The sequence below is a fragment of the Linepithema humile genome, chromosome 4 (genome assembly GCF_040581485.1).
Source record: "Linepithema humile isolate Giens D197 chromosome 4, Lhum_UNIL_v1.0, whole genome shotgun sequence".
In the NCBI taxonomy this organism is placed as follows: domain Eukaryota; kingdom Metazoa; phylum Arthropoda; class Insecta; order Hymenoptera; family Formicidae; genus Linepithema; species Linepithema humile.
In genome coordinates, this window is record NC_090131.1 from 7,118,735 (window position 1) to 7,145,746 (window position 27,012).

The 27,012-nt window shown below is 43.0% G+C and overlaps 5 protein-coding genes across 10 annotated transcripts in view; 3 read left to right on the forward strand and 2 right to left on the reverse strand.

Moving 5' to 3' along the window:
• chm (chameau) overlaps positions 1-14,066 on the forward strand; it is a 93,491-nt gene extending 79,425 nt beyond the window's left edge. The window contains exons 12-13 of one of the 2 annotated variants that reach the window (XM_067353677.1): positions 13,646-13,739; positions 13,928-14,066. In XM_067353677.1, coding sequence (XP_067209778.1) covers positions 13,646-13,719 — 74 coding nt within the window. In that variant the 3' untranslated portion in view covers positions 13,720-13,739; positions 13,928-14,066. Of the gene's footprint in view, positions 1-13,645; positions 13,740-13,856 lie in introns of both variants that reach the window. The other variant, XM_067353676.1, reaches the window with a different exon arrangement.
• Positions 7,440-13,975, reverse strand: Tnpo-SR (transportin 3). Its single transcript, XM_067353675.1, has 18 exons — positions 13,836-13,975; positions 13,195-13,398; positions 12,903-13,060; positions 12,754-12,826; positions 12,421-12,558; positions 12,128-12,345; positions 11,920-12,064; positions 11,699-11,845; positions 11,386-11,621; positions 11,172-11,311; positions 10,773-10,964; positions 10,410-10,648; positions 10,196-10,336; positions 9,908-10,119; positions 9,669-9,825; positions 9,414-9,581; positions 9,225-9,337; positions 7,440-9,141 (listed from the first exon to the last, which is right to left on the reverse strand). Exons 1-18 carry the CDS (start codon positions 13,950-13,952, stop codon positions 9,081-9,083), a joined length of 2,859 nt encoding a protein of 952 aa, XP_067209776.1. The 5' UTR covers positions 13,953-13,975; the 3' UTR covers positions 7,440-9,080.
• Positions 14,011-16,310, forward strand: CCDC53 (Coiled-coil domain containing 53). The gene is made up of 5 exons (XM_012376463.2): positions 14,011-14,152; positions 14,373-14,525; positions 14,653-14,817; positions 14,934-15,205; positions 15,481-16,310. Exons 2-5 carry the CDS (start codon positions 14,475-14,477, stop codon positions 15,542-15,544), a joined length of 552 nt encoding a protein of 183 aa, XP_012231886.1. The 5' UTR covers positions 14,011-14,152; positions 14,373-14,474; the 3' UTR covers positions 15,545-16,310.
• On the reverse strand, positions 15,629-22,482 carry RpL36A (ribosomal protein L36A). 5 transcript variants are annotated; one of them, XM_067353738.1, is made up of 5 exons: positions 22,270-22,482; positions 16,697-16,804; positions 16,176-16,349; positions 15,804-15,920; positions 15,629-15,720 (listed from the first exon to the last, which is right to left on the reverse strand). In XM_067353738.1, the coding sequence occupies exons 1-5, from the start codon at positions 22,465-22,467 to the stop codon at positions 15,700-15,702; spliced, it is 618 nt and encodes a 205-aa protein (XP_067209839.1). In that variant the 5' UTR covers positions 22,468-22,482; the 3' UTR covers positions 15,629-15,699. The 5 variants fall into 5 exon arrangements, with proteins under 5 accessions (XP_067209839.1, XP_067209841.1, XP_067209840.1 ...); XM_067353740.1 differs by having other exon boundaries at positions 22,308-22,391; XM_067353739.1 differs by lacking the exon at positions 22,270-22,482 and adding an exon at positions 20,462-20,578.
• Bacc (Bacchus) lies at positions 18,069-26,994 on the forward strand. The gene is made up of 3 exons (XM_012376465.2): positions 18,069-18,571; positions 23,685-23,859; positions 23,962-26,994. Exons 1-3 carry the CDS (start codon positions 18,464-18,466, stop codon positions 24,027-24,029), a joined length of 351 nt encoding a protein of 116 aa, XP_012231888.1. The 5' UTR covers positions 18,069-18,463; the 3' UTR covers positions 24,030-26,994.
• Positions 26,995-27,012: the final 18 nt, after the last annotated feature.

A 27,012-nucleotide genomic window follows, 5' to 3' on the forward strand; every position in this document is an offset into this window, starting at 1 on the left:
GTGATTGTCCTCCTTCCTCTCCCTTTTTTTTTTATGTTTGCACGAATTACGAGATAAAACAAGAGCTATGCATTTCTCCGGAATATGCGACAGAAGATAAATGTGACACTGATTTAGGTACTGATTATTAGTAAATACTGACTTGGCCTCAAGTTCTTCCTGGATATTTTTCTTAAGAAAGATGATAAATGTAAAATTTGAATAATCTGATGTAACACAGGATTATTTTGCAAAACAATATTCTCACGCAGAAATTTCGAATTTTTTAAAATAGATTGAACAATTAATGAAGCAAAAAAATTATCCTCGCAGATAATTAGATATATTCTGACGTCATCGCAATTGAGAGAGACACATTGATACATTAAAATATTACAGAAATACATCATTAATATGAGATTGTAGATTGTTGCTTTTTGTTGAGATTATTGAAAAATATATAAATTACTTAAAAATTTATGTATAACATTCGAGTGTAATTATGAAACACGCACTGTTTGAAAGTTTGCGAGTCTAAAACATTTATTCTGTTAATTATTTTGTTTACATTTTAGACTTAATAGTACTTGAACACCATGCATTGAAGGCAGCATTACAATAATGGTGAATAATGTTTGGAGTATGAATGTTTGAACGAATTATTAACAAAGGCGCAAATGTCAAAGACGTCAATTGTTCCAAAACGATGCACCGCTGTAGAGTGGGGGCAGCATTATATTCAACACACAAGTAGATGAATAATATTTGGATTTAAAGTACACTTGATTATTAATGAAATATTCCAAAAGTGTCGATTGTTCCAAAGTGATGCATCGATAATCATCCGCGTTCTTAATACTTTGTTCGAATGTTCACACATCATTTAATTCCAAACACAATAACATGGTTAATTGAAGCTCAAAATAGTTTATCGTCGGTTTACGTCATTGCGATCGTTTCGCGATCGTTTTAATCTTTGTAAATCTGACTTTATAAATGGCAAAATTAAAAATGAAAAAAAAAACGACGTGTTGCATAAAAAAATATCTCACTGCTCGTCTAAATACATTACGATTTAAGTCATTCAGCGAAACAAGTATTACGTTTTCTAGACGTATGTTTTATGCATTTGCAAATCTGCATCAGCGATTGATTTTTACCGGCCACGAATGAGCCTTGATTGCTTCGATTTAGCTACACTCAATCTCGTAAAAACGTTCCGAATCTCTTTTCCTTTCATTTTATTCACTCGAAAAGCTGATAATCTGATAAATTTTGCAAACGTCATCAGAAGTCTGAAGATTTTCATGAATTAAGCTTCAAGAATATAAACAGATAAAGTAGATCTTATCATGCGCTTTATTGCGAATAAGCTTGAACAAAATTCGCCGAAGACGATATTCAGGGAATATCTTCGGGTTTCATCTGGCGAAAGATTAAATTCTCCAAATCCGATTTCCTTATTTGCTTCCGCGCATTTTTGCTCCTGATTTGCGCGCAATAACTTTAGTCATATTACGTATACATTTGACGGCCTTGATAATCAGCGGAACGAGATTATGCACTCGCTCTCTCGAATTACAATTGATATCGGACGCGTCCGATTCAATCTCCATATTTAATTAATCCTCTCCCAATGGCCCGCTGATCGATTTCCGCGGACGCTATTAATAAAACGACGAAATTCGGTTTTTACTGCAGCTACCTGCTTCCCATTTAATTATCCGCGCGAATAAAATCGCGCGGCGATTCCGTGCCGCGCGTCACGTCTTCCATCATTTTTCCATCGCGAAATAATCCATCGCGGCGAGTCGCTCGCTCGCTCGGCGGATTGAAAATCCGCCCGTTCCCGCAAATCCGCCGAAACTGGCTTCGCCGCGGTATATTGGGCAATCTGGTTACTACGCCATCGACGTAAAAGCGAGATGAAAAAAGATCGAAAACGGCGAGGACTACGACGACGACGACGACGTCGTCCTCCTCGTCGTCGTCGTCGTCGTGGACCATCGATTTACTCCCGTCGGGAGTAAAAAACAATTCGCACATCGCAGTCGCCGCTGGCCGTCGAAATCATTTTGGCGAATATTCATTTTTCCCCGCGTGGCAGCAACCTCGACCCTGCCGGATGATCACCGTCCCTCGCACCCCGCCGCCGGACGCGACGTCGCGCTGCACTTTCACCCCCACCGCGTCGCGCGCCCATTTCTACGCAACCCTCTATTGTGCGCGCTCGAGGGGCGAGCGGGGAGGGAAAAGCGAAGGGGTGTCGTGAGGTTGCGGCCCCTCCAGCGCCCTTCGTGCGCACCTCCTCGCTTTACTGCCCCTCCCTGTGGCCCTTTAGTGCCCTCCGGTACCCTCTCCCCGGCCCTTGCGTCTGGCGCGCGTGATCTCCCGCGCACCCCGATTTGATCGGCACAGACGGCAGTCTGGCCGTCTGGTTGCCCGGCAACGCGGCGCTGCCTGCCTGCCGGCGTCGATGCGAGAGGGTGCATCCAGCCAGCCAGCCAGCGGCGATCCCGATCGCGCAGATTCCGAGAAGCCCGGATCCACCGGAGAGACGATCTCGCCGCGGGACGCGGCTTAATCTTCAATGGCGAGGCCATTCTCCTTCTTGCTCCCATCGCTATTCTACCTGTCACCTGTCCGTTAAGTCCGGCAGCGAGGCAATTTACATTAGGCGTCATTAATGCCTCGTACTTCCGGTTCAGGTGCTCTCGCCTCGAGCGCACCGCGGCCGGATATTTGCGCCTAATAGCTGAGGAAAATTCAGAGTTATTCAAACAACTCGTTAGTTGATTAAACAATCCGAAGTTCAAGGCAAAAGTTGCAAGTGTAAGACGTTGATCCTTTGCGGTTAACGTTTGTCCAGGCGGACTCGATATAGTGTTTTTCATGTCAATTTTGCGCGTAATTCTGCAAATAGTTGACGCATGATTATAATTCGCAAACTGTGCTGTTTTAGTCTTCGGCAAATTTCTCACACAACAGTAGTTAATTATTATCCCTGTCTTGCCAATATTAATTTATTCGTCGCAATTCGGATCGCAAAGGCGTCTAGTATGCGATTAATGCAATTAATTAGAATATATTAATTATGATTAACTTTCCTTGGTGCTTCGCAACGTAAAATATTGCGCGCAAGCGGTGGAATTTGTTCGTCAATTATTAATTTATGCCACTTATCAATTATTAATTTTTGCCGCTTTTATCGTCGCGCTTCATTGACGCCGTTCCGATAGGAAACGTTTCGACACGCCGCATAAGCGTGCAGGATTCGATCTTATCTTATCGCGCGTCCTGGATACTCGCGATAACAGCGAGGGCGGTATTCTAGGACACGGTGCCGTGTCTAAATTTAACGACTCGGATCTCGCCCGCTAATTACACGTCACGTAACTATTTTCGGCGCGCGAGGCTCTTATCGTGGTGCTCCGTCCTCGTATGTACCTTAATTGGAGCATCGTTATAACAGTGTGCGTTATATGATCCACATGCGGCAGTGTGCTGCAGCGGCGGCTATTTAAGGCCGCTGTCGCTAACTTTAACACGGCCAAGGCTCCCGCAGCGCGTGCAGTTTCGTCATAAAAACATAAATCAAACTGTCAAAACGTTATTGAATTCAAAGCTGTCGAAGATAGACACGTGGAGAATGAAAAAGACCGTGGCGTAGAGTTGGCGAGTAGATATTTGCAGCTGCGACTCTCTGAATTATATATATTCGACAGAATCGATCGTATTAATGACTAATTAGGCAGCGCGTGGAAGTGTCACTTTGACGCACGCGTCAGAGACACGTCAACGATTCGCAATCGTGAGTCACTCGGCCGTGAGTCATTGACTCAGACGAGCATATTGCGGCGATTTAATTAACCGGGCGGGGTCGGGCAGGGGAGTGGTGGGGGGAAGACGTGCTCGTAATTGCTTAATCTGGTCAATTAGCCGATCGGGCGCGATCCTGCCGCGGCGACAAAAGGATCTCGGGCGTGCGGAGGACTCACGAAGACGCGGGGAATGTAACGGGTCGCTCCTTTGTCCGGAAGACCGAGCACTCTCTCTGCCCGGTCGGGTTCCTTCTCGCGGAATCGCTTCGAGTATCGGCCGCGGCACAAAGGAAGGCGGAGGTGGGCCGAAAGGAAGGGGTGACTGGCACTCGGCGAATCTTAATTCTTCCTGGAACGGTCGTTACGTCCGGGTGAGACAGAGATTGCGGACACGCCGAGACTCACGAAAAATAATTGCTTGCATTAGCGAGACGACGACCAGCCGCCCCCCTACTTCTCTTTTCCTTTCCCTTTTATCCCCTCGGTCGGCTGTACGGTCATCCGATGGTCATAAGCGCAGAAAGGGCCAGAAGGGACGCGCGCGTCCCCCGCTTACACACTTCACCGAGACCGGCGCGGCGCGGCGGTATTTATCGTCGCAGACTCGCAGTTATGCGAGCTCTCAGATGGCTCTGTCTGAAGTGGAGAAATGACTCGGCGCGCTTTGATTAGCGGTTATGGTCGCCAATGCGATGTTCAATTAATTTTACGGTAATATTAAAATATAATATCGTCGTGCAGAGAGAGAGAGAAAGAGAATATAGTTATTAAGGAGTTTTACGAGGAAAATCCTTCACGCTGAAATATCGAATCCTTCAAAGATTGCACGATGAAATTTCTTTTATTCCAAAAATACCCAAAAGTGTCCATAAATTCACGTGCTGCGACGTGATCGCGTAGGAGACGAGAGGCTTACTTCGAGAGAGCGCAGGTAGACGACGCCCAGTCGCTCCACGTGCCTGTTAAGGGTGTAAACGCGGCTTTTGTTCGCTTTTGTGCCGAATTTACGAACAGTGTGGGTAAAGTTTCCTTTCTTTTTTTTTTCTTTTTGTGATGCGTGTCTCTTCCCCCTTTGAGGGACACGGTATTGTGGGTAGGCAAAGTTTGCAAGCGACCGGACATCCCGGAAAATGTTCTCTCGGTAACTGCCTATCTACCTACGTGTATCCTCTTTGCGTTTCCTGTTTCTCCGTTTTCTCTCTTTCTCTCTCTCTTTCTCCGCCGTCGCAGACCCGCGCGCCGTGGAAAGCCGTGAATGGTACCGCGGTAAATATTAGTGTGTGTGTGTGTGTACTCGCGTGTGTGCACCACTGGCGCATCGTCAATGCCCGCAAGCGGGACCTTTTATTGATAGACGACGGCGACGGCGACGCGTAACGCGCGCGTATCGAGTGGGCGTCGATCGCTCGTCGCACGCGGCGACAAGCCGCGTGACGCACGCGTGGACACATTCGGTCTGGGATTCGGTATACGCGCTCGCCGTTGTCGTCGACATGAGTAATCGCACGTTAACACGCACGCGGGGATTTGCGACCAGCCCAAACACCGGCCGGAATGAGAGCGATGAAACATTTTGATGACCGAGAGAGCTGCCGAGGAAAACATCAGTTTCCTGAAACGCGGTGTCATTGTTCTTGGATTTGAACAGTGCGATAGATGATTCGCGCGTGAAGCGGATAGAATTTATATAAAATCGAACGATAAGATTGATAAGTATATGATTTATACACGATTCGTACGCGAAGATTTTAAGATAAGATCGATTCGTCTCGAAGTATTAGTTTCCTGAAACGAAACATGTTATCTTGTCCTTTCCGCATCTAATACCGTGCGATGCATGATTCATACGCAGAGTAGTAGAATTTAGTATAATTATATTAAATTATGACTCTCTCGTCTCTTCTCTGATAAGATCGACAAGATGTATCTTAAAAATATCAGTTTCCCGGAATCAGCCACATTATCCTGTCTTTCTCGCGTTTAACGCGGTATGATTTATATGTGGAGCAGCAAAATTAGTATAATGATATTAAGTCCTGATGGATAAAATCGATAAGATATATCTCAAAATATTGGTTCTCTCAAACGAAGCATGTTATCTTGCGAATATCCTGCCAACGACGCGAGGAGCTTTCCGGGAAGGATGTTTTTCAACTCGAGAGCAATCTACGATATTAGTTTTCTATTATAAAAAATTATAATTAAATAAAATTTAAATTTAATGTAGTGTGATGCATGATTCACATACGCAAAGTAACAGAATTAATGTAATAACATTAAATTATAATTGATAAGATCAGTAAGATATATCAAAATATCAGTTTCCTGGAATCAGACACATTATCTTGTCCTTGCGTTTAATGCGGTATAATTTATATGTGCAGCAGCAGAATTAGTATAATAACATTAAACCCTGATCAATAAAACTGATAAGATATATCTCAAAATATCAGTTTCCCCAAATGAAGCATGTTATGTGTCCTCGTCGAGAATATCCTGCGGGCGCTTTTCGGGAAGGATATTCCTCGGTCTTTTAACTCGAAAGCTGTCTACGATATTAGCTTCCTATGAAAAAAAAAAAAAAAGATAATTAAACGAAATAAACATTTAATGCAGCATGACACATGATTGAGCCGCAGAATTAGTGTAATACGAAACCATGATCGATAAGAGTTCGCATCGTCGTTGAAGCGAGCGGAGAAAGCATTGCGAAGACGACGCGTCGACCGTTCTCAACCGCTTGCCTGCCTGCAACAACATTCCTTTGTTAGAAAACCAATTCCTTCGCCTTAGCCAATAAGGCCCGTCCACGTGTGACTCACGAGGCGACTGCCGAGAGTGACTCAGGCACCGAGATCGCCAGCAATGTCCTGGAGGACGATGCGGTATCCGCAGCCGATGTGACGCTGTCCGCCGAGGCTCTCGGAACGGCCGCTTTCTGCAATACTGTAAATCGGATATATCTATACCGAGAATCTTCTGCCCGCGGTGGGGGAGTCTTCTTTCCCTGGGAAACATGTCCCTTAGATCGTTAATCGCGTCTCACATCGAAAGCGATCTATATTTTGCTTTCTGCGAAAGAAAACCGTGAATTGAGATTTTAAATGTGAAGATACGGTGCGAGTAAGTAACTCGTAAATATTACTTTGCAACAGCCTGAGAAGAACGTGAAAAATATTTGAGATTTATAAAAAAATGCTAATGTTCTAAAGCAGTAAAGTGGAAACCTTGTTCGCTCGAGATAAAGCGGGAGAGATTAACGAAATTTTGCATATCATTCGGATCATACATGTCGGCGTGCTGATATCATCCAGCACCGGCGCGAAAAGAAAGTCGACGCAGAGCCTGGAGCGCACGACACCTGCGCGCCTGCCTTCCCTCTCGGCAACCCAAATATTTCCGGCTCACCTTGCAGCCGAGAACGTGCCGCGCGAATGAACGGTGCATCGCGCAGCTGGCGGCCTCAGAAACAGATTTTTTGTCTCCCGCAATCGGTGCGGGGCCTTATCGCAGCACCGGTCGTCTCCATGCGAAACGACGAGGAGCACGTGCCTCTCCCGGAGAGCTCGACGATCCCGGTTTCCCTTCTCGTAGCGCTGTCGCGCGCTCAGACTGTCGGACATAGCTGAAGAGCTTGCGTTTCGGTAAAAAATATCACTTTATTATTCAAGATTTCATCGAAGTAAATTACCGATACTATGAAACAAAACGACGATCAACGCTCATCGTAAATGCTACATCGAACAAGTACTCGTAGGAATACTCGTCGAGGTTGAACGAGCTTCAACATCAATGCGTTATATCGTACGCCGTGGTACGTTACAAACATTTCGTTCTCCATCATTTCTTACGCCTAAGCACAATTACTTCGTTCTGTACATTAACACTCCGCGAAGAAAAGAAAAGCAGTATCTTATATCTGTCGTACGTAAACTATTTGTACAATTAACGTCAGAATCAGGCGTAAAATTAGGCGATAACAATTGTCCTCATTTATAGATACGATAACGATTGTATAATTATCATCCCTTACGTATTGCAGTAACACAGCAAGGTGTATGCCACTTATATGTCTGTTATTATATTACACACATTAGAGTACATTTAAAAATACTAGAGACTGCACTTTATATATATATATATATATGCAAACATGGAAAAATTTGTATAAATTCCTAGAAATAGAAATTAATTCGCTCATTAATTCTCACATTTGAGATGCAATGATGCATCCGTGCATATTGATATAATTGCAAGATTTTCTTTGCTATGATACTACAATAGACTTCAATCAAAATCATCTATAAATGAACTTAAGAGTCTGAAAAATTGGTGTGAAGGTAATAATTATTCTTCAATTTAGAAATGTGTCCAATAATGTTTTACAAGTTTACAATATTAATTAAAAAATAACAACGGTCCGAAACGATTGATTTTTGCACTCTTGATTAAAATATGTGCACGTGACTTTTCGAAGTTTCTATTCTTTGTGAGATATCATAATACATTTACAAATGTTTAACTATAAAAGTTACAGTTGCTTTCAAGTGTGTGCTCTCTACTGATTAGACAAATGTCATTAATTATGAATTGTAATGAAAATTTTATCATTTTGCCTCGAGCAAACGTAAGGATGCCGAAACAGTTAAGACATTAAAAATAAAAATACTAGCAAATCCTTGCAAATGTCAGTTTGCAAAAAATATTTATGCATAAATACAATAACTCAGTATAATCCAGTCAGTTTATAAATAAGATCATCAGCACACACATGTTTTCAAGATATCTTGTTTACTATGTATAGCATATCCGCAAAGTATTTAATTTTTGCATTTGATATAAAATTGTTCAAAGTTCTTCATTAATATATCAAACTCAAAAACGTTTTTTCTTAATACGTATATAAATATTGCTTCATACCTAATAATAGGTAATATATAAACATCACTTACGGAGCAATTAAAGAACTCCGCTAAAAATATCTATACAAAGAAATATAAAGAATTTTGATATACGTGTAAAAGTGATATTTATGGAAAAAAAAATAAACGACGTATAACGTGTCGATATACTTTGCAAATGTAGCTATAGATAGTAAGCACATATAAAAAACCTTGGTACTCTTCTCTTGGTATATTCTACTGTGTCGAAATTCACCATGTCCATATTTTGATGTCCCGAGATGTTTGAGAGTCGCAACATCGAAATTCGCTGGAAGATCTTTAGCAAAAATGCATAATTTTGGGGTAATTTACTAAAGTAAATGTACATTAAAACGCATTAGCGATACAGGCGCGCGAAATTTCGTAGAGCGTGTGTGACGGTCTTCGGTGTTTCTGACCTAAATGTGGAAAAAAATCAAAAGATATGAATCAGTTAATATACATATATTTGCACTCGTACGAAAAGTTATGCGCTTTATACCTCGTGACTGTACTATGAAATTCAAGTAGCTGTTCGGGCATGGCCGTCGGTGCTCCACCTGCGTTTTGCGATGGCATCGTTTTGATAGCTTCTTCCAACCACTTTGACATGAGCTATGAAGAGATATAAAATAAACTTCCGCACGAGATGTTGACGATATAAGATTAAAAATGATAAAACGGATTTTACATCTGTGTGACTTCGCGTAAGTTCGATAATGACATCCGCCACGTCGGACAGCATGTAAGAAGACAAATCAAATACGGAGGCGTGCAGCAATTTTATGACTAATGTTTGGCCTTTCTCTTGCAATATATTTTGCACCAGTTGTCGCCGTATCGTGTAATCTGACCGATCCTGATACAGAAAAAAATGCACGTAGTTAATTCATGCACATTGCGTACATATGAATTTTTATTAATATTTAAGACTTAAAAAGGCTACCTTACAGCTGCGACCGCTGTGTAAAAGATCGTAGAAAAACTTCATTACTGAACTATTCGCGTCCCTGTGATCCAGGCTGCACGCCATTATAGCGCAGTCTACGATGCTCCCAATAATGGCAGAATGTAATAAAGGGATAGGAGCTCTTTGAAGAAATCTTTTTCAAAGAGGAAAAACGAAACATTAAGCAATAAAATCATTGACGGATAATATTATCGTCGAATTAATCATTACAATACCTGGCACACAGCCTAAACAGATCGTCCACCGTGTCAGGGTGATTTTTCAAGCCGTCTTCCTGTTCGAGCAGAGCGAAAGTGGGACAAATAAAAGCTTGTAACATATTTAACAAGTTCCATATGCATTCCGAGTCGGTCGCGTACTCGTCCACCAATATAGAGCCGAGATACAAGAAACAACTATGTTGCTGTACGTTGTACAGCAGTACGATCTGTGCGCAGAAAGATAAATTATACATGCATCAAGTGTGGACAATAAAGACGCGTTACCGTTAATCCATCTCGTACCTGCTTCACAATCGGGTCGAGCAGATGCGCAGAATGTTTGCCTACGCAGCGCACTGCAAAGCGTATGCAACGGCAACATCTCTCCATAACTCTCACGTCTCGTTGATACACCTCGCACACATTTGACAATACTGGCCACATCTATAAACATACATGAACAATGAATGTGAATGCCATCCCGTCATCGGCGAAAAGAACTTTTAACGACATTCACTTCGGTGATTACGCTCTGACAAGGATGAGGTTTATTCGAATCATCGATTTGAGGATTAGTGTGCTTAAATATAGCAGCTAATCTATCCAACCATATCACAGGATCAGTCTTTGTTCCTCTCTCGATTGGAATTTTATCCGTGAGAAGCGCCCACAACGAGCTTGCTTGAAAGCAGCACAGTTCCTTCATCGCCGGTGTGATTTCCTCGGGCGGTAACCTTGCCAAAATTATCGATACTCCTATCACGACATACATATAATAAATAGCGCTTTGCGTTCGATTCTGTTATCGTGGAAAGATCAATGGCTGGACAATCAAATCGTGTGTCTTAATGTAATTGAAATAACGCAATCTGTCAAATACCTTTCAGAAGGCCAATGGCTGCGTCATTACTGATAGGAAAGTTGTCGAGCGAACGTGCTATTTGCAACAGTCCGGAAAAGTGCGACGCCATGTGCAATGGGCAAGCTGAGCATATGCTCAATAGCGCACCCGAGGCGGCGGTTCCTAAACCCGTTTGATTTAAACATGCTAAGAGGAAATTTAACACTGGCTCTGAAATGATGAAGAGTACATTAAAAAAATGATATTGAAATACATTATTTAAAATAATTGATGTGAAAGGCTCCAGTGATTAACAAAATCAAATAAAATTCAAAAGAAGCGTAAAGAGCCGCAATGCAGGTTCTTCGTGCGAAGGTTACTGTATTCTCGTTTAAAATCACATTATTTAAATTAACGAGACGCTTGCCAAAATCTCACCTAACGATTGCGGATGCCTATCTATCCATTCGCATAGCTCGCCTAACAGGAGAATGCTGGTGTATCGCACGGCTATATGCGTGTTTTCTGGTAAATTAAGAATAGCTTCCACCACTTTTGGTACTACATCATTTTCTTCTCTGTTGTACGAAAGTTCGTCGTTATTTTTAGCTCCTAAGTACTTGCGTTGATAACGAATATAGAAAGGACATACGGCAGGATGTTCTTTGCCACCGCTTGCATTACAAAGAGCGCAGCCTCAGTCGAGTCCCACGTAGGCGTGTTTATAGGTTGACCCTGCGGCCCGGGGCCTCCAGTCAGTGACGAGAACATTTGTCGGAAACAGGTGCTACTCCCGACTACGAACACCACGTCCTTTATCAAGTCCGACACGCGATTTCTGAAGTCGGCAAACTCTTCTCCACCTCCGCCTTCTTCCACGAGACCCAACTGCAATTGATGTGTAAATTTTATACTTATTAATCTGTGCGTTAATTTAAATAGCAGCAATTTCAACAAGTACTGACATGGTCCGGTTCCATTTGACAGTGCCTGCAGAGGGCAGCGATTAGTCTCTCGATATGCGGCCGGAATACGGCGTTAAGATCGTCGTAATTTTTCTGATAAAGAATTTCCGACAGCCGATACCAGAGGTTAAACGTTATTTGCGCGACCTTAAAAAAGAGGAAATTATTAAATGTTAATTCGTATTTATCTAATAACACTGAATATATGACTTTGATGGTACCTCATAATCGTGATGACCAACGCATGTGAGAACAAGGTCTAAAATCTTTATAGCATAATGCTGCTTTTCATTCTCACTACCTATTATCATAGTTTCTAGAAACGTTTCGGCCAACTCCGTGAATATTCGACAATAATTGATAGATCTGCAACAGATTCAATGACTAGATTCATGCTATAAACACACTCGAGTAGACCAAACAATTTACTTTTCCATGTCTTCGTGGGCAACAGATAAGTGATATGGTTGTTCTAAATTCATTACACTTGTAAAAAGACACAATTGCAGCTGTTGCAATTGCACGCTTAGTTCGTTGTCACTACCGCGATTGGTACTGCTCTCCTCTCCTAGCGCCTGCAAAATTACGCAGATGCAGTCAGTGGCCACTTCGTGCAGTTGGGAGCCAGCCATGTGATTGCCTAGTATCTGGAAGAAAAAGTTGTTTGATAAAGGAAACAATTGCTTCTTCTGGAAACTTATTGTCAACTTTGACAGACTCACTTGCAAAGCATAAGCGACTACATCGCTCGAGGGTACAGCTTCGAGCGGTATTGCATGGACAGTTATCCAACTAGTAAAACATCGCAAAATAGTGACTCGGATTTGTACATTATCACCGCCATCTTTTAAGCACATTTTCTGCAATGACACTACATGTGAAATATTGAATAACTAATGTTGAAAAATATTAAAGAAAACTGATATTAAAAATGCGCAGATATCCATACATCGTGTATAAATCAAATTATTATTTCATCGATGATACCATAAATTTATTATAGAAAACAATTTCTTAAAGAGAATTATGATATATGATACTATTATTGTACATACCAGAAATTCTGTCACAGTATCTGCACTTGCGTTAAGTTCGAGTAATATATGTTGTCTATGATTAGCTCCCAGCCTATACAGAAAGTAAATAATGTTGATTCTTTTTAGCTGTCATTTTTTTATGGTAACAAATAAATATTACACTGTACCTAAGTGATCTAGAATTTACTTCCTCTGGCAGCACTGTCATTATTTCAAGCAATGGCCAGAGATTTGCACTGCATACGCCAAACCTGTTAATTAAATCTACTACTGGTTTTTGCCATGAAGACATTTGCAGAGCCAGGTCTGCTAGTGCTAAGCATAACTGTGAACATACAAATTTAGAATTGTTAATAAAATTCACTCCACTAAAAATAGTCTTCGATGCACTAACAAACAGCAAATAAAAATTTAAAGGCAATTTTATAAGAGAATAAAGTATAGAAAGGATATAAAGACCTGAGTAACAATGGCAGAATTAGTATGTTCATTGATTTGCGATATATGTTCCATCAATGAATCTCTCAATGAAATATGAGCTTCTTGGGGCAATTCATGAAAAGACAGTTGGATTTTGGTACGCATTGTTTGTGCAGCAAAATAACAAGACTCTATGTTCCGTTTTTGATGCAACATTTCATCAGCTATCTTCCATGCAAATACCTATAGAGAAACATAAAAATATATACATAATAAATTCTTATTACTATAAAACCTGAAATATGACATATAACTTTATCTTGCGAGGTCAAATAATATCATATGTCACAATTGATCATCGAATGATTGATAAAGATCTCTCTTTAATCTTGAAAGACATAAACGAGAGATACAACATTGTCAGTTTAATGTCTAATTTAGATTGTTTATTTTGCAATGTAATGATATGTAAAATATATTCTTTTTGCAGTGATAACATCCTCCCAAGGAAGGGTTAGAAAGCAACTTTTCAACATACTCCCATTTTGGATGACAATAACATAAGTGCACTCAGGAATATGCAGGTTTGTATATTATATGGCATAAAAGTGCAAACAATTATATTCAGAAGAGATACGAGAGAATTAATTTCGTGATTAAAAACGTCCGGATAAGCTCACCGATTTTTGCAACTCTCCTAGCCATAACGACGCTTTTCCTGACTCGGCCGGGTTTGTATTACGATACAAAGAGTACACGGCCTGGTAAACAGTTTCCAGGCTCGGCGGCGAATCCATGCTTCAAAAAATACTCGTACACCGCGAAATCTCCATACAGTTGACTTCCGGCTGACAAACGGATACACTCACGCGGCTGGCAGCAGCTGGACGTTTCTCGTTCCGATCCTAAGAAATTAACCTCTATTGGATAAAAGACGATTTATACTACGAGTGCAGCGACTGTAACGCTTGCTACGGATTTTATAAAAACTGAAAAGGTAATTAAAATATTGATGATAATATAGATATTTGCTTAATCATCAATTGATAATTCAAAGTTTTCATTGATTTTTTCATTAATTTGTTTATAAAACCTAAACAAGTTTCTAATATTTTTATTTTTTATTTCTATGTCTCATTAACATATTGGATAGATTTTTTATTATAAAATATTTCGACTCCTATTTCCATGGCACTAAAGTGTTGTTTCCATTCTAGATATTCTATGCTCAATGAGTCAAATATGTTTTTGTAATGTGGCAGGCGATTGACAGTTTTGACTGTCAGAAGAACGGAAATTTCGTACGACTTTAATCAACGATGAGTGATTATAAGATACCGATAATCGAACCAACCATAGATTATTCAAAGGTGTTAACAATAAAATATTAAAGCTTCTCGTGCATGTCACATAGCATTCTTCGAAAACGATAACGCCTGTTTGAAACGTTGGCAATTATCAATGCAGAAAACAAGTCTGAAATGATTTGTATTTTAGGTACCACCAATCAACCAAAAGCGGACGGTCTCTTTTATAAATCATTTTATTACCCATACTGTTACGTTCCTAAATAAATTCGCCTTGTCCTGCGAGGAGAGACTGTTTGAGTTCGAAAATAAGTTGCAAAAGTTAGAAGCGTCGTTAGAAATACTAGAATCGCGGGTACGTAAATATTTTTGCAAGCAAAAGGAATTGTAATTAAATAATTTTCTCTGCGATAAATTAACTTGCATATAGAACCTGACATTTTTTAAATATTTTACTTTGTTTCTGCATAGTTATCTTCTATACCTGGTTTAGAACAAGAACATCATAAAGAACCAGACAATGTTAGTGAAAACAATACAAGTAAATTAGATGAGGTAGAAATACGCAAAGTGGATGAGCCTGACAATAGTGAAACAAGGCCTAAAGATGAAGAGGAAGAAGTACAATCTGCAGCTAAAGATCCTCGGTATGAAAAATACTTCAAAATGTTACACTTTGGTGTACCGAAACAAGCAGTTAAATTAAAAATGGAACAGGAAGGACTGGATGCATCCGTATTAGAGTAAGTTTGAAGTTTTTTTCTTATACAGATTATTATATTCGTTATATTAATCAATATTATTGACACATTTTTACTTCATATCAAATAAATTAAACGTCAGAACACTCGCCTAAATGTTGGCCATAGAATTTGTTTAAAATCTGTTGCTGCAATCATAAGCACATATTGTTTAAGCAAAAAATGCGAATATTCGATATTGAATTAAGCTTTAATATATGTAGCATAACACAAACATAATATTCAAGTAATTTGAATATTTTTTTTTATTTCGTTAGCAATCCACAACAGATAGTTTCTGTACCACAATCATCAGATAACGGTGAGAATCAAGGTGAATAGGTATTAAGATATTAAATGCTATTTATTTAGGCATGCTTAACATTTTCACATTATAAAAACAGGGATTATTAAAATAAACATGTGTATAAATCCAAATAGATTTATTTTGCATTTTTTTAATTAAATACAGAATGCAGAATGTTAAATGATTAACTTTAGAACTGAATCATTTGTCCCTGAAACAAACAATAGTAATTTTGTTAATCGATATTAATTCAATTTTGTTTTGTTTGTTTTACTTTCTATGTTTTGTACTCACCTTCCTTTTCTTGTCACCACCTAGCTCGAAATGCTTGCATCTTTTCAATGGAATTTGTTTTCTATACTTGCATTCTGTACATTCCATCCTCAATACAATTTTCTTTGTGGTCTTTGCCTAAAATCATAAAGTATATTTGATAAAGAACAGAAATAACTGTTGTGCTTTAATGTAATATTAAACACGCATCTATTGCCAATATTATTGATTATAAGCTGAATTAGCTTTAATAAATAAGTAATATTGGAGATTATCAGAGTAAAGTAACATCCATATAAGATCTTATGTTAATAAGAAGCTACAGTAGCATTCTTTAATTATATTATTAAAAAAAAGTTTGTGTTATGCATCGAGCGATATGCATTCTCGTACCTTCTTTCTGAAGATTGGTTTTGTTTGACCACCAAATCCTTGCTGTTTACGGTCGTAACGCCTTCTGCCCTGCGAGGCATGCCTCTCCTTACTTTTCTTGTACTGCGTCACTTTATGAGTCTTGTGTACCTTGCATTTTTTGCAAAAAGTACGCCTTTGCTTCGGCACGTTAACCTATAAATGACAAAGTGCACAGAGTTTTAATAGATATCAGGTCACAATTTTTCTGAATAACGATTGATTTATTTTTGAAGCCCATCTTGTTTAAATAACTTATGACATTTAATTAAACGCTTACGTGCGTTAAATCAAAACATTTACGTTATAATTTACACTGCATGTTCTGGTAAAAAGGTTATGTTTCGTCGCGACAGTCACAATCATTGCGCGTATGATTAATACTTATAACAAATGCCGACGAATATTATCAAAATTTTAAGACCTGTTTCGCGATAGTTTCGGAATAACGATCCTCGATATATCCGCGGATAAAAATCTGTAAAAATCCTATGTTGACCTACCATCTTGAACGGTTCGTGAGAAAAGAGTAACGTGAGGAAACGTCGTCCGACCGGAAATCGAAACGGCTGCGGAAATCGAGCGGTGCGCTTGCGCACACGCTTGTGTTGCTACAACAAATCCAGAAACCTTGAATATATTTTTTTGCGCACACGTATAAATATTAATACTACGACTGATATTATAACATTCTAGGAATCATAATCGCGCGTAAAATTATCGCGTAAAATTATCGAAAAAAACGCGTGTAATACTGGAAACATTCATTCAGGCGTCGCAAAATCGCGGAATTACGCCATTAGTACAGCCGGCATCAAAATTGGTATATAAAACATCCAATCAATAAGTGTGATCTTATATTAAGCTATCCTTTATTATTTGCGTTACGCGGGATATAAATAAACGAGCAATTCGCGACGGAATTAGCCGTACAACTCGTCTAACGATCCTACGTGATGAATAATCAACGCACAATTGCCCCCACACGCGGCGTCTATACGTGTACTAAACAATAAATATATATCGGTTTTAAGAGGAGGGTCGGGGAAAGCGTCTTTGTTTTCGTTTTCGCTGATATACGACGCTGCGCAATAAAAATATATTTATTAATGTTTCGACTGTAACGGGATGAAAGGGCAGTAATTCTCTCACTCATAATTAAAATAGACGCATGACACAATTGCAATGAACGAGCGTCGTACCGTTCAAAGACGGATTCGGACGTCTTGGGGTAAAAAAAATTCAGGGGTTATATTCTTGCATTTCGACTGCCAGGTGCGCGTCTACATGATTCGGCACCATTCCTTCTATCTATAGATTAATCCGTGCCACACATACGCTCTGCTAAGTGTGGAACACGTGCGGGCGGCGTGAAACTTTAATCGGCGTGAATCGGCTCGGCCGAATACCGAGTGATCGGTCCTACGCGCGATCATTTCGCGGTCGTACGTTCGCTTGAATGGGATATCTATCGATTTTTTCGCGAGCACACGGTACGCCTAAAATCTATGTAGAACGTGTCGCAGCGCTAAGGCTTATTTGAATCGAGCGACATAGCCTCGAACCGGACGGCTCACTCGGGCCACGAACTCTCGAACCCCTCGTCCTCCGCCAGTTTTAATTTTATTCACACTCGGTGCGGACGCGTCACGTGTGAAAGCCCTTCGAGAAGTCGCGAAATATCGTGCGCCGTTGTAAAATTGCTAATTACACGCGGTAACATCGGTGTACGGGTGATCGCATCGTCGGCCAATCAGGGATTTATCGTCTTTCAAACCCGCGCCATCTTCATTTTTGAACAAAGCCAGGTTGGATGTGCTAGAAGCGTGCCGGGATCGGGTAGTAGTTCGCTTTGCGCTATTCGCGCCACAGTCATCGGCACACGCTCCACTCCTGACTGGTTCGAACTCCTCCGCCTCTCACCATCCCCCTCTCTCTCGCACGCATACTCTCTCTCTCGCTCCCTTGTCTCCCCCCTCCTCTCCATCGGTGTCTCCCTCTCCCTTCGCGGGTCTTCGCCTGACGACGCGGTTCTCTCGGGCATTCCGGCGGAAACCGACGTCGCGAAAGGACACGTATTCCGTAGTCTCGTTACGCGTACACGCCGCAGTCGCCGCCAACGCCGCCGCCGCCGCCGCCGCCGTCGCCGCCGCCGCCGCCGCCGCTCTCATTCGTACTCCGAGTTCGGTACGAGTCGCGAAGCCGGGCTATCTTCTGGATTATCGACGCACATTACACATCGTCGCTGTCCAACGATTCAACCCACAACCATGAGCACTAAGGAGAATAACGAGGTCGCCGTGGAGAAGGTGACGGAAAACGATAAGGCGTCCGCAGACGCGAAATGCGACATAAAAGGCATCAAGAGGCCAGCCGAGGTGAGTACAGCCGCTTTCATGTTTCGACCTGACGATCTTCTCTCGCGCGAGTCGATTTTTCATCCGCAATCTGTCCATTTGTCAATCGTCGTCGATTCACGATCTCAACCGAGTCATAATACGGGGCCGTGAAGCATGCTCGCCGTGAAGCGCGCGCCACGCCGTCGTCTCGCCGCCGTCGGGCAACGTTGATCGGCATCGCGACGCGTTCCGAAATCGCCCGTCGCCCGCGGCCTTCCGATGACCGCCGATACTGAATTTTTCCCGCCTACGTAGCGTCCACTGCGGATCATCGTGTCGTGATCATACGTCGTGGCGTATACAACGTAACGCGCGTATCGTAATGTATCTCTCTCGTGCGAGTCCACGCCGTTGTGTCGCGACGGCGACATGGCACGGCACAGCACGTAGCGGCGAGAACGCCGCGCCGGCCGGCGTTTCTTCGGCGGACTCCATATTCCCTTGGTGCGAGCGACCCCCGAGAGCGTGAGTCGAGCACGCGCTCGATCGGACGCGCGCTCGTGTGCAGAGTACATCTTTTTCGGCGCGTAGTGTTTTTCACGCGCTGCGAGCGCGTAGAGCGCGCGAGGGACGCCATTGTATATTTGTGAGGCCATTGCGAGCGCGACAAGTCTCTCCGTCTTTCTCACTCTTTTTTTCCTCACCGCTCGTTCGATGGCTGACGATAATTATAATGACGACGGCAATGACGACTCTTATACGGAATCGTCTATAATTATCGCATTTCGCATTGGAAGTTGAAATTCGAGGCAACGCCAGAGCTTACGTGTTCGCGCGCGCATAAAAAGGAATGGAGAGGGAGGAAGAGGAGAGAGAGAGAGAGAGGGAGAAAGCGTTACTCTCAGCATTAGATAAGCGGAGAAAGAGGGAAAGAATGAGAGAACGAAGTAATGCTGGGGAAAATCTCTCCGGTTGTCGGCGCATTTGCTCCTTTTTTCGTCTCGTGCTCGATTTTCACATCGCATCCGGCGAGTTCGTCTTCTCGCGGCTTTTCGGCCATGCGCCATCTGCGCCTAATGCACGCACGCACGCCGTCGCTTTTACACATTGCGACCTCGTGCTCCGGCGTGCCGCTCGCTGATCCGACGCCATTTTTATGTGCCAATGTCAGGCGTCACGTATCCGGAAAATCCGGGCGTCCCGCGCATTTTTCCGCAAACAGTCGCCACCATTTGCCGTCACTATCACCGTCATTCGTCGCTCTGTCGGTTTCCATTATGGCGACCGAAACCAAGCCCGCGTTCATCACTCGTCTTCTCTCTCTCTCTCTCTCTCGCTCTATCTTTCTCCATCACGCTCCCACGCGTGCACGCTCTCTTTCTATCGTAATTGATCGATAATTCGCTATAAGAGGGTTAATCGTACATGACGGTCGATCGATAGACAACCGACGCATATCTACTCGTGAGACGACACGTTGCCCTGAAATTGTTTACCGATCTGCGTGCATAAACAGCGAACGATGAAGGCTTCCTTTTCTCTCACTCTTGTACGGTCTCTCCCCCTCCCTTATCTTTTCTCACTCCCTCTCTCTCTATCTCTCTACCTCGCTTCCTCTCTTTCCGTCCTCGGCGCTGCCGATGTATAGCGGCGGCGGCTCATTCTATCTTTCTCCCTCTCTTTCTATCTTTTCGTTGAAGGTACCCCACTTGCCCAGCTAGCGGCAACGCCGTGCATTATATACCCGGTGTGCGCTCCTGCCTCCCTGTTCTTTTCGCGGCTGTTGGCGGCGGCGTGTTACTACGAACCTTCGAGAAAACATCGTTGCCGCGATTTTTCATCTTAAATCGCGGCAGCGCCGGTCGGCCGCGCCGCGCCGCGCGTCGGGCGGGTCGCCCGATAGGCTTATATTTTTAGCCGATAATTTACCGTACGATTGCGTTTCCTCCGCGTAAGGCGAAACGGGACGAACCGCCGACGGCGGAAATCCAAAAAGCAGCCGTTGTCGCGGCGGCGTCTTTCTCGGCGCATCACGTGGGAAACGTCGGGAGCCGCGTTGCATGCCGTATCGCACATGCATTGCACCGGTTGGTCGACGCGTCCTTATTACGTCGACTTTTCCTACGGAGTATCTATTAATTCGCTAGATTGCACGCGCGAGCGTGTGCGATGGAGAAGGGATGACCGGGGGGGTGGAGGGGGGGGGGGACGCTGGAAAAGGACGAGTGACGATTTTCATGCCGTTCCTCCCAGGTTGATATATATGCGCGATTAGTATCGCTCCGGAACGGTGAGCGGGAAAAGGCGGGAAGCTCTCGAGGCCAAGGCAGAAAAACCAGACGGAGAATCGGCAAGAATGTTTGCGAGGAAGGTCGCTTCTCGCTTATTCCACCGTGCTCCAAAATTGCCGCGTATCGCTTTCGATATCGATAGGACGCTGGAAGTTCGAGCGAATCGCGGCGACGACGACGACAGCGGCCGTGGCGGCGGCGGTGGCGTTCGATATTGAGAGAAGGCGGGAAAAGGCGTCGCGTCGATCGGATAACGCAGTTATGGATCGATGTGCCAGCCAGCCAGAAATAACTTATTGCATTTAATGGTTATCATCCACGTCTCATGGGCGCTCGATTTCACGCGCGCATATACCTCTTTATCGTTTAATTATCTTAATTAGACGCGGCTAAACATTTCGAACGTCGCGCCGCGGACTAAATTGATCGCTCGCTGCTCCTCACTCGGCCGTTTTCCCCGATGTTTTCTCCGTCATTCGGAACGAGGTCATTACGATCGGAAGAAATTCGGCGCTGGGTAGTCTTCTGGGAAAAGCGGAACCGCGCGCGCGCGCGCGCGCGTTCTCTCGCGGTGACCGCGTGCGCCGATCTCGCTTGATAATCCATCGATGCGGTTCACAAACGTCACGCGGTAATTACGTAACGGATGTTCATCGGCATTGATCGGCGCGGTGAAGAAATTGCACGAGAATCTATGCGATAGGTTTAGCAGCGTTGGGTTATCTGGCGAGACCTCGTGATTGGGAATGAACAGATAGGTAATCGCGCGCGGGGATAACGAGCGGCGTCGGGCATCGTCGTCGAGCAGAATATAACGCTGTCATCCGTGTCGGGAACACGAATGCTCGCGAGAGAGTAAGCGCGCGGTGGCTGCGAGTTATCGGCGAATTCGAAGTAACGCGCGCATCAACCCGCCGATCGAGTTTCCATTGTTTATAGACTCGTCGCCGGTAACCGATCCTTTCATTAGCATTTTATCGCAACAGGTCGATTCCTCACACGGCGATACAATTACTCTAGGCAAACCGAGCGTGGAGAGGGGGTGGGGGGGGGCGGAGGGAGGGGGAAGAACACACATTGATTAAGCGTTGAATGTCTCGATCGTTGCCTCTCGGTCACCGTAGAAGCGGATTGCGCGCCATCGATTACTTCCGGTATTATTGTTACTCGATCGCCGCGATCGATCGCCGGCCTCCGTGTGCGATCGCGCGGAGCCAGTAAGCTGCTCGCAAACAATTTTCTCTCTCATTTACGACACGCGCCACGTGATGTCCGTCTCGCGGCGAGAACGGCCCCGGGTTCTTCAGTTTAGATTTATACTCTTATTCGAAAAGCTTTTGTACGACACACTCGGCACGCTGCTTCGGTATCTTCCTCCCTTATCTTCCCCCCCGTCTCTGTCTCGCTTTCTCTCTCGCGCGAATTGCACGCAGAACGCGAATGTACCCTCGCCATGGCGTGCGGCTTCGTCATGTGCCAATCACCGTGGTCTTCCCACCGCGTTTCGCCGGTCCTCCCGCTTCCGATTGGCCGGCGTCGCTCCGCGCGCGCATCCGAAGCCGCTTTCTCGTACCCGCCGATACGCACGGCGCGTGTTACTATTACGCCAGGCGACTGCCGCCACACCACCACCACCACCACCATCGCCACCGCCACCACCACCACCTACCACCACCATCGTGATCGTAACGCCGTATGGCCACGGGAGACCAGCGTTACCGACGCGTCGGCGGCTGTCTCTCTCTTTCTCGTTGCTGTGTAAAACCGGAGCTACGCCGGAACATGCTTGAATGTCGGAAACTCCTGGCAAGCGCCCGCCTTCGCCGCGGCGACTCGCCGCTTTCGATGTATCGTGGAATATTATCAAGCCATTTCGAGCGCTTTCGCATCCTTCTTACGCGCGGCGATTCCGTCTGCCGGTAAATTGCACATAAATGATAAATAGCGATGGTATCCGACCACTTTGTGGAATCCTTTAGCAACATTGTTGTTTTCAGAGGTTGCTACCTACAGAGGCGAACTCCGCTCGCGGGCCGCCCTCGTTCCATCGAAATCGATAAACTTATGCTTATTGCGTTATGACTGTTTGTATTACGGGTCGTCGGGACTGGATCAAGGGCATGATTCTATACTACTCGGCGAGGGGGGAAGGGAGGGGGGGGATTAAGGTTGCACGCGTAGGTGGACGCTTGTTGGATTCAGCCGTTTCCATCATTTGTGAACCATGTCTCTTTTATGTAATGCCCGACTATTAATCGGCCTCTCTCTCTCTCGCTCTCTCGCTCACGCTCAACTTTCAGCATGCGCCGCCGGTGAAGTACGCGGGGGCAAAGTCATAGGAGAAGCCGCTCGCTTAAGCTCAAACGTTTATCGCCAAAGTGGCGATGCTCTCTCTACTACCTGTTCTTCGTGTTTTCGGCACTGTCGGATCGTTCAGTAGAGAGACGCGATTCCCTCCGCCATTTCCCTTTTCCTGTCCCACCGTATTTTAACCGGGTAGGGAAAGTCCCCACCACTTCTCTCTTTCTCTCTCTTTCTCTCTCTCTTTCCTCGCCACCGTATTTCTTGGCGGGAAGGGACCTCGTCCTCCTCGCCGGCCGGTACGCTTTTCTCTGTCCTTGTTGGTCGTCTCTCCCTCGCTGTGCCGCCGCCGGCGTCGAATTTTCTTTCCTCCTTTACGGCCCTTTGATGGTTAAAAAAAAGGACATGCTCCCTTGCACATACAGAATGGAGGACGTCGAATATAAATTTATACTCTACACATTGATGCACCGATAATGGACAGCGAATCTTTATGTATTTGTTTGTTTGTTTGTTTGTCGGATGTATCTCTATTAAGCGGCTTTTTTTTCGTGTTGCAGGAGAAGAATGAAGAGTCGAAGAAACAGAAAAAGGAAGAGAACGGAGATGGAGAAGTAGAAGAAGAGGAATTAGAAGAAGAAATCGAAGAGGAGGAGGAAGTAGACGGCGATGGGGAAGAAGATGACGACGATGACGACATACCAGAAGGAGAAGAAGATTTAGAAGAAGGCGAAGGTGAATAAGCGATTCCTCGGAATTGTATTTTTTTTTTTTTTTTTTTAATAAGTTTCTTGAGAAGTAGTACCGTTTACTGACATATTTATCGTTACATTGCAGATGAGGAAGATGATGATGCGGAAGGTGAAGTGGAAGGAGAAGTAGAAGACGAAGAAGAGGACGCATAATGAAAAAAATATATAATTATAAAGGGAGAAGTTTAGGGGCACGTAACATCATCGTCGATTTTCGGCAAACTCAGCGAACTTACTCTCATATTGAGTGGTTGGTAATAATGTTGATATATCCATCGTGCCCAATCCGCGTTATTGGATCCTCTCTCTTCCGACCTACGATTAAAAATTACCACCTCACCGGAATTGTGGTGGGCTGACACGCATTAGATGCGGACGCAATTCTCTACTTGTCTTGGCTCTTCGCAATTCTGGTCCTCTAGCCGTCACCAAATGCTATTAGGTAGTTTGAATGATAACTATATATTCGTCCTGCGGACTCGTTGGGTTTTAATCCTATTTGCTATCTAGATTCTTATTTCGATCGTTCATTCGCACGGTTCCCAAGACGAATCTATCGTTTTATCCGAACCACCTACTAACTGGTATTTGCCGTCATTTGGCTTTCTTCGTCGGGACAATTTTATAACGAAAACTTATTTAAGATATAAAAAAAAACTATTATATTTAAATAGTGTAAAATGGACATTTAAAGGTGATTTTTTTACATTTGAAATCAAATTTACGTTTGTAGTTCGACGAATGTCTCTCACCTTGTGCGTGTGATATTGAGTTCTTCTTCTCGAATCGAAATGTGTAATTGCAGTGTCTTCACAGGAGCGCGAGGCTATCAAGCAGAATTAAGCGAATTCATACGTAAACATACGGCAAATGAATCAAGTAAATAGGCATGAATGGACATCTCTCGGCATTCAATGTATACTAAAAACGCGAAAATCCTTAAAATAGACGTAAATACCGCTTCGTGCTCCTGGTTTTGGTATAGAGACAGGAATTAAGATTAATGCAACGCTCGCGTCAGGTAGTGTGGATGAGATATATGTGACTTTAATATTGCATAATAATTATACATAGTATGTATAAAGTTATGGGATAAGAAACATTTTATTATTAACGATAATATTATGTAAACGTAATATAATGCGGAGAGAGGTTGTTACACTTTAGGCTTTTGGGCATAGATAAGGGAGAGCATCGAACAGTCAACTTGTCAAGTGTAAGGGCCCCATTACTCTTTTCGACTTATTTCGACCGATTATATCATCTTTTGTAGAGGATAAGAGTTCAATTATACATAGGTAAATATGTATTTATAACTCCAGAACTGCCGTACATGACGCGAAATTACAGAAAGCAGAATCCAATACTATATATTGTGACATTTAAGTAATAAGTACTCTCCCTATTCGAATGTTCTTATTTGATCGTAACTTTTGAGCGTTACTTTTATGTATCGTGACTTTATCTTCACTTCATTGTGGACTCATAGCAATGATTCATCGACTGTCGCAAAATGAATCGGGGCAATATTTATTTATTGTAGGTTTTTCCTATAATGTACATTTTTTTTTTCTTTTTCATATATACATCTACGGTATATATGTTTAATAATTGGAATATTAATTATCATGCATTCATCAGATTTATCAAAGCATCTGAGAATTTTTAATAATTTTCTATAATGTTGACGTTAATTTTCTATAACGATGACGTGTCACTGAACACTTGAACGATTAAATTAGGAAATTTGGCTCTTTGTGTTGGAGTCTGTGAATCATTGCGATTGGCATGTCCATATCGCTACTTATTTTCGGGAGACTGTTAGATAAAAGGGTGAAGAGACATTGCGGTTATACCATTGTACCATAGCAGCATAATAATTAAATAAAGATAACGATAATTTGAATGCGAGAAGATGTCCCACGTTTTAATGTACAAATATTTTCGAATGAGATAGTTAAATAAAACGCAGTTAGATCAGAGAAAATGAATTCGTTCTCGTAAGTAGTGTGATGGGTTTTAACATCTATATAAAAAAAAAAAAAAAAAAAAAGCACGAGGAGACGGCAGTGTAAAAGCTGCTCTACCCACGGACTAAAAAATCCCGCTAATATGGAAACCAAGGAGATGGAGGTTGGACCCGTATAACGTTTGATACTTACAAAAGATCTCCTTGCCGTCGGACGACTCGGCGGTGCAGAGAATGGGAGAAAAAAAAATATATAAAACACAAAGATTTGAAATACTTCTTACTAGTGTACATGTAACGCGTCCAACAGCCGATCGACCTGTCAATGTGATGCGTAGCAAGATCATAGCCATCTCCGGCAGTCTCTGTTAATCTACGGTTTTATACGCAATCCGCTGCTGTATTTTACACGTGTCCGCTTCAAGATAGTAACTTGACGATTGGCAAATTGGCAAAGGACTATCTTAAAGTACAGGTGCCTGAGCAAAATCAGTACTTTTAGCGTTTCATAGTATACTTATATACTATACATATTATAAGCATAGGTCCATTTAATTTTATTGAAATACAAATTGCCAAGCCCCGTTGGCAACACACACATTCGTGAAAAGACACTTGCGTTTTGTACTTGCGCCAAGCCTGCGGCAGAGCTACCGCCCCCCCGGTACTCTACTTCGCGCGCCCGAGTACTTGACGCGATTCGGAAAATTCGCTTAACTGGTGCTAACGGGTCTTACAATCAATCAGGCTGAATCGCCCACGTACCGTTACATCCCTACGTTCGTTAGGTAAGCATAAAAGAAGTTTAAGACATTAAAAAAAATAAAAAAAAAAAAAGAAGGAAATCTGGTAATGACACTTGTCTCACGTACACGAACCGGACACACATCTACATACACACACACACACATACACACACACGATTAAACATAAAAGGAAGACCCTAGGCTAAGAATTTGGTTTGTGTGTTCATAAGTCCTTGTTCAAGCTACTTTTGTACAGGATACCATCGCATCATCTCTTTCAACGTAACAGTAACCGACACACCACAGACTATATATTTCTGCCCATTCCATCAGAAAAAAAAAAAAAAAAAAAAAAAACTGAAACTTTCATTGTATTTTTAAGTAAATACATTTTGGAAAACAACATGAAGATGTTTTTTTA

Excerpts from the sequence above, each read along its gene's own strand:
- Tnpo-SR (XM_067353675.1), bottom strand. The coding sequence starts at position 13,952 with ATGGATTCGCCGCCGAGCCTGGAAACTGTTTACCAGGCCGTGTACTCT. Across the intron at positions 11,846-11,919 it reads TTGGTCATCACGATTATGAG|GTCGCGCAAATAACGTTTAA; the intron begins GTACCATCAAAG and ends CTCTTTTTTAAG. Across the intron at positions 11,312-11,385 it reads GTGGCAAAGAACATCCTGCC|AGAAGAAAATGATGTAGTAC; the intron begins GTATGTCCTTTC and ends TTCGTACAACAG.
- Bacc (XM_012376465.2), top strand. The coding sequence starts at position 18,464 with ATGAGCACTAAGGAGAATAACGAGGTCGCCGTGGAGAAGGTGACGGAA. Across the intron at positions 18,572-23,684 it reads GCATCAAGAGGCCAGCCGAG|GAGAAGAATGAAGAGTCGAA; the intron begins GTGAGTACAGCC and ends TTCGTGTTGCAG. Across the intron at positions 23,860-23,961 it reads AGATTTAGAAGAAGGCGAAG|ATGAGGAAGATGATGATGCG; the intron begins GTGAATAAGCGA and ends GTTACATTGCAG.
- CCDC53 (XM_012376463.2), top strand. The coding sequence starts at position 14,475 with ATGAGTGATTATAAGATACCGATAATCGAACCAACCATAGATTATTCA. Across the intron at positions 14,526-14,652 it reads CAACCATAGATTATTCAAAG|GTACCACCAATCAACCAAAA; the intron begins GTGTTAACAATA and ends TTTGTATTTTAG. Across the intron at positions 14,818-14,933 it reads TAGAAATACTAGAATCGCGG|TTATCTTCTATACCTGGTTT; the intron begins GTACGTAAATAT and ends GTTTCTGCATAG.
- RpL36A (XM_067353738.1), bottom strand. The coding sequence starts at position 22,467 with ATGGTGGTGGTGGTGGTGGTGTGGCGGCAGTCGCCTGGCGTAATAGTA. Across the intron at positions 16,805-22,269 it reads AGCCGCACGCCATGGCGAGG|CAACACAAGCGTGTGCGCAA; the intron begins GTACATTCGCGT and ends GATTTGTTGTAG. Across the intron at positions 15,921-16,175 it reads AACCAATCTTCAGAAAGAAG|GCAAAGACCACAAAGAAAAT; the intron begins GTACGAGAATGC and ends TTATGATTTTAG.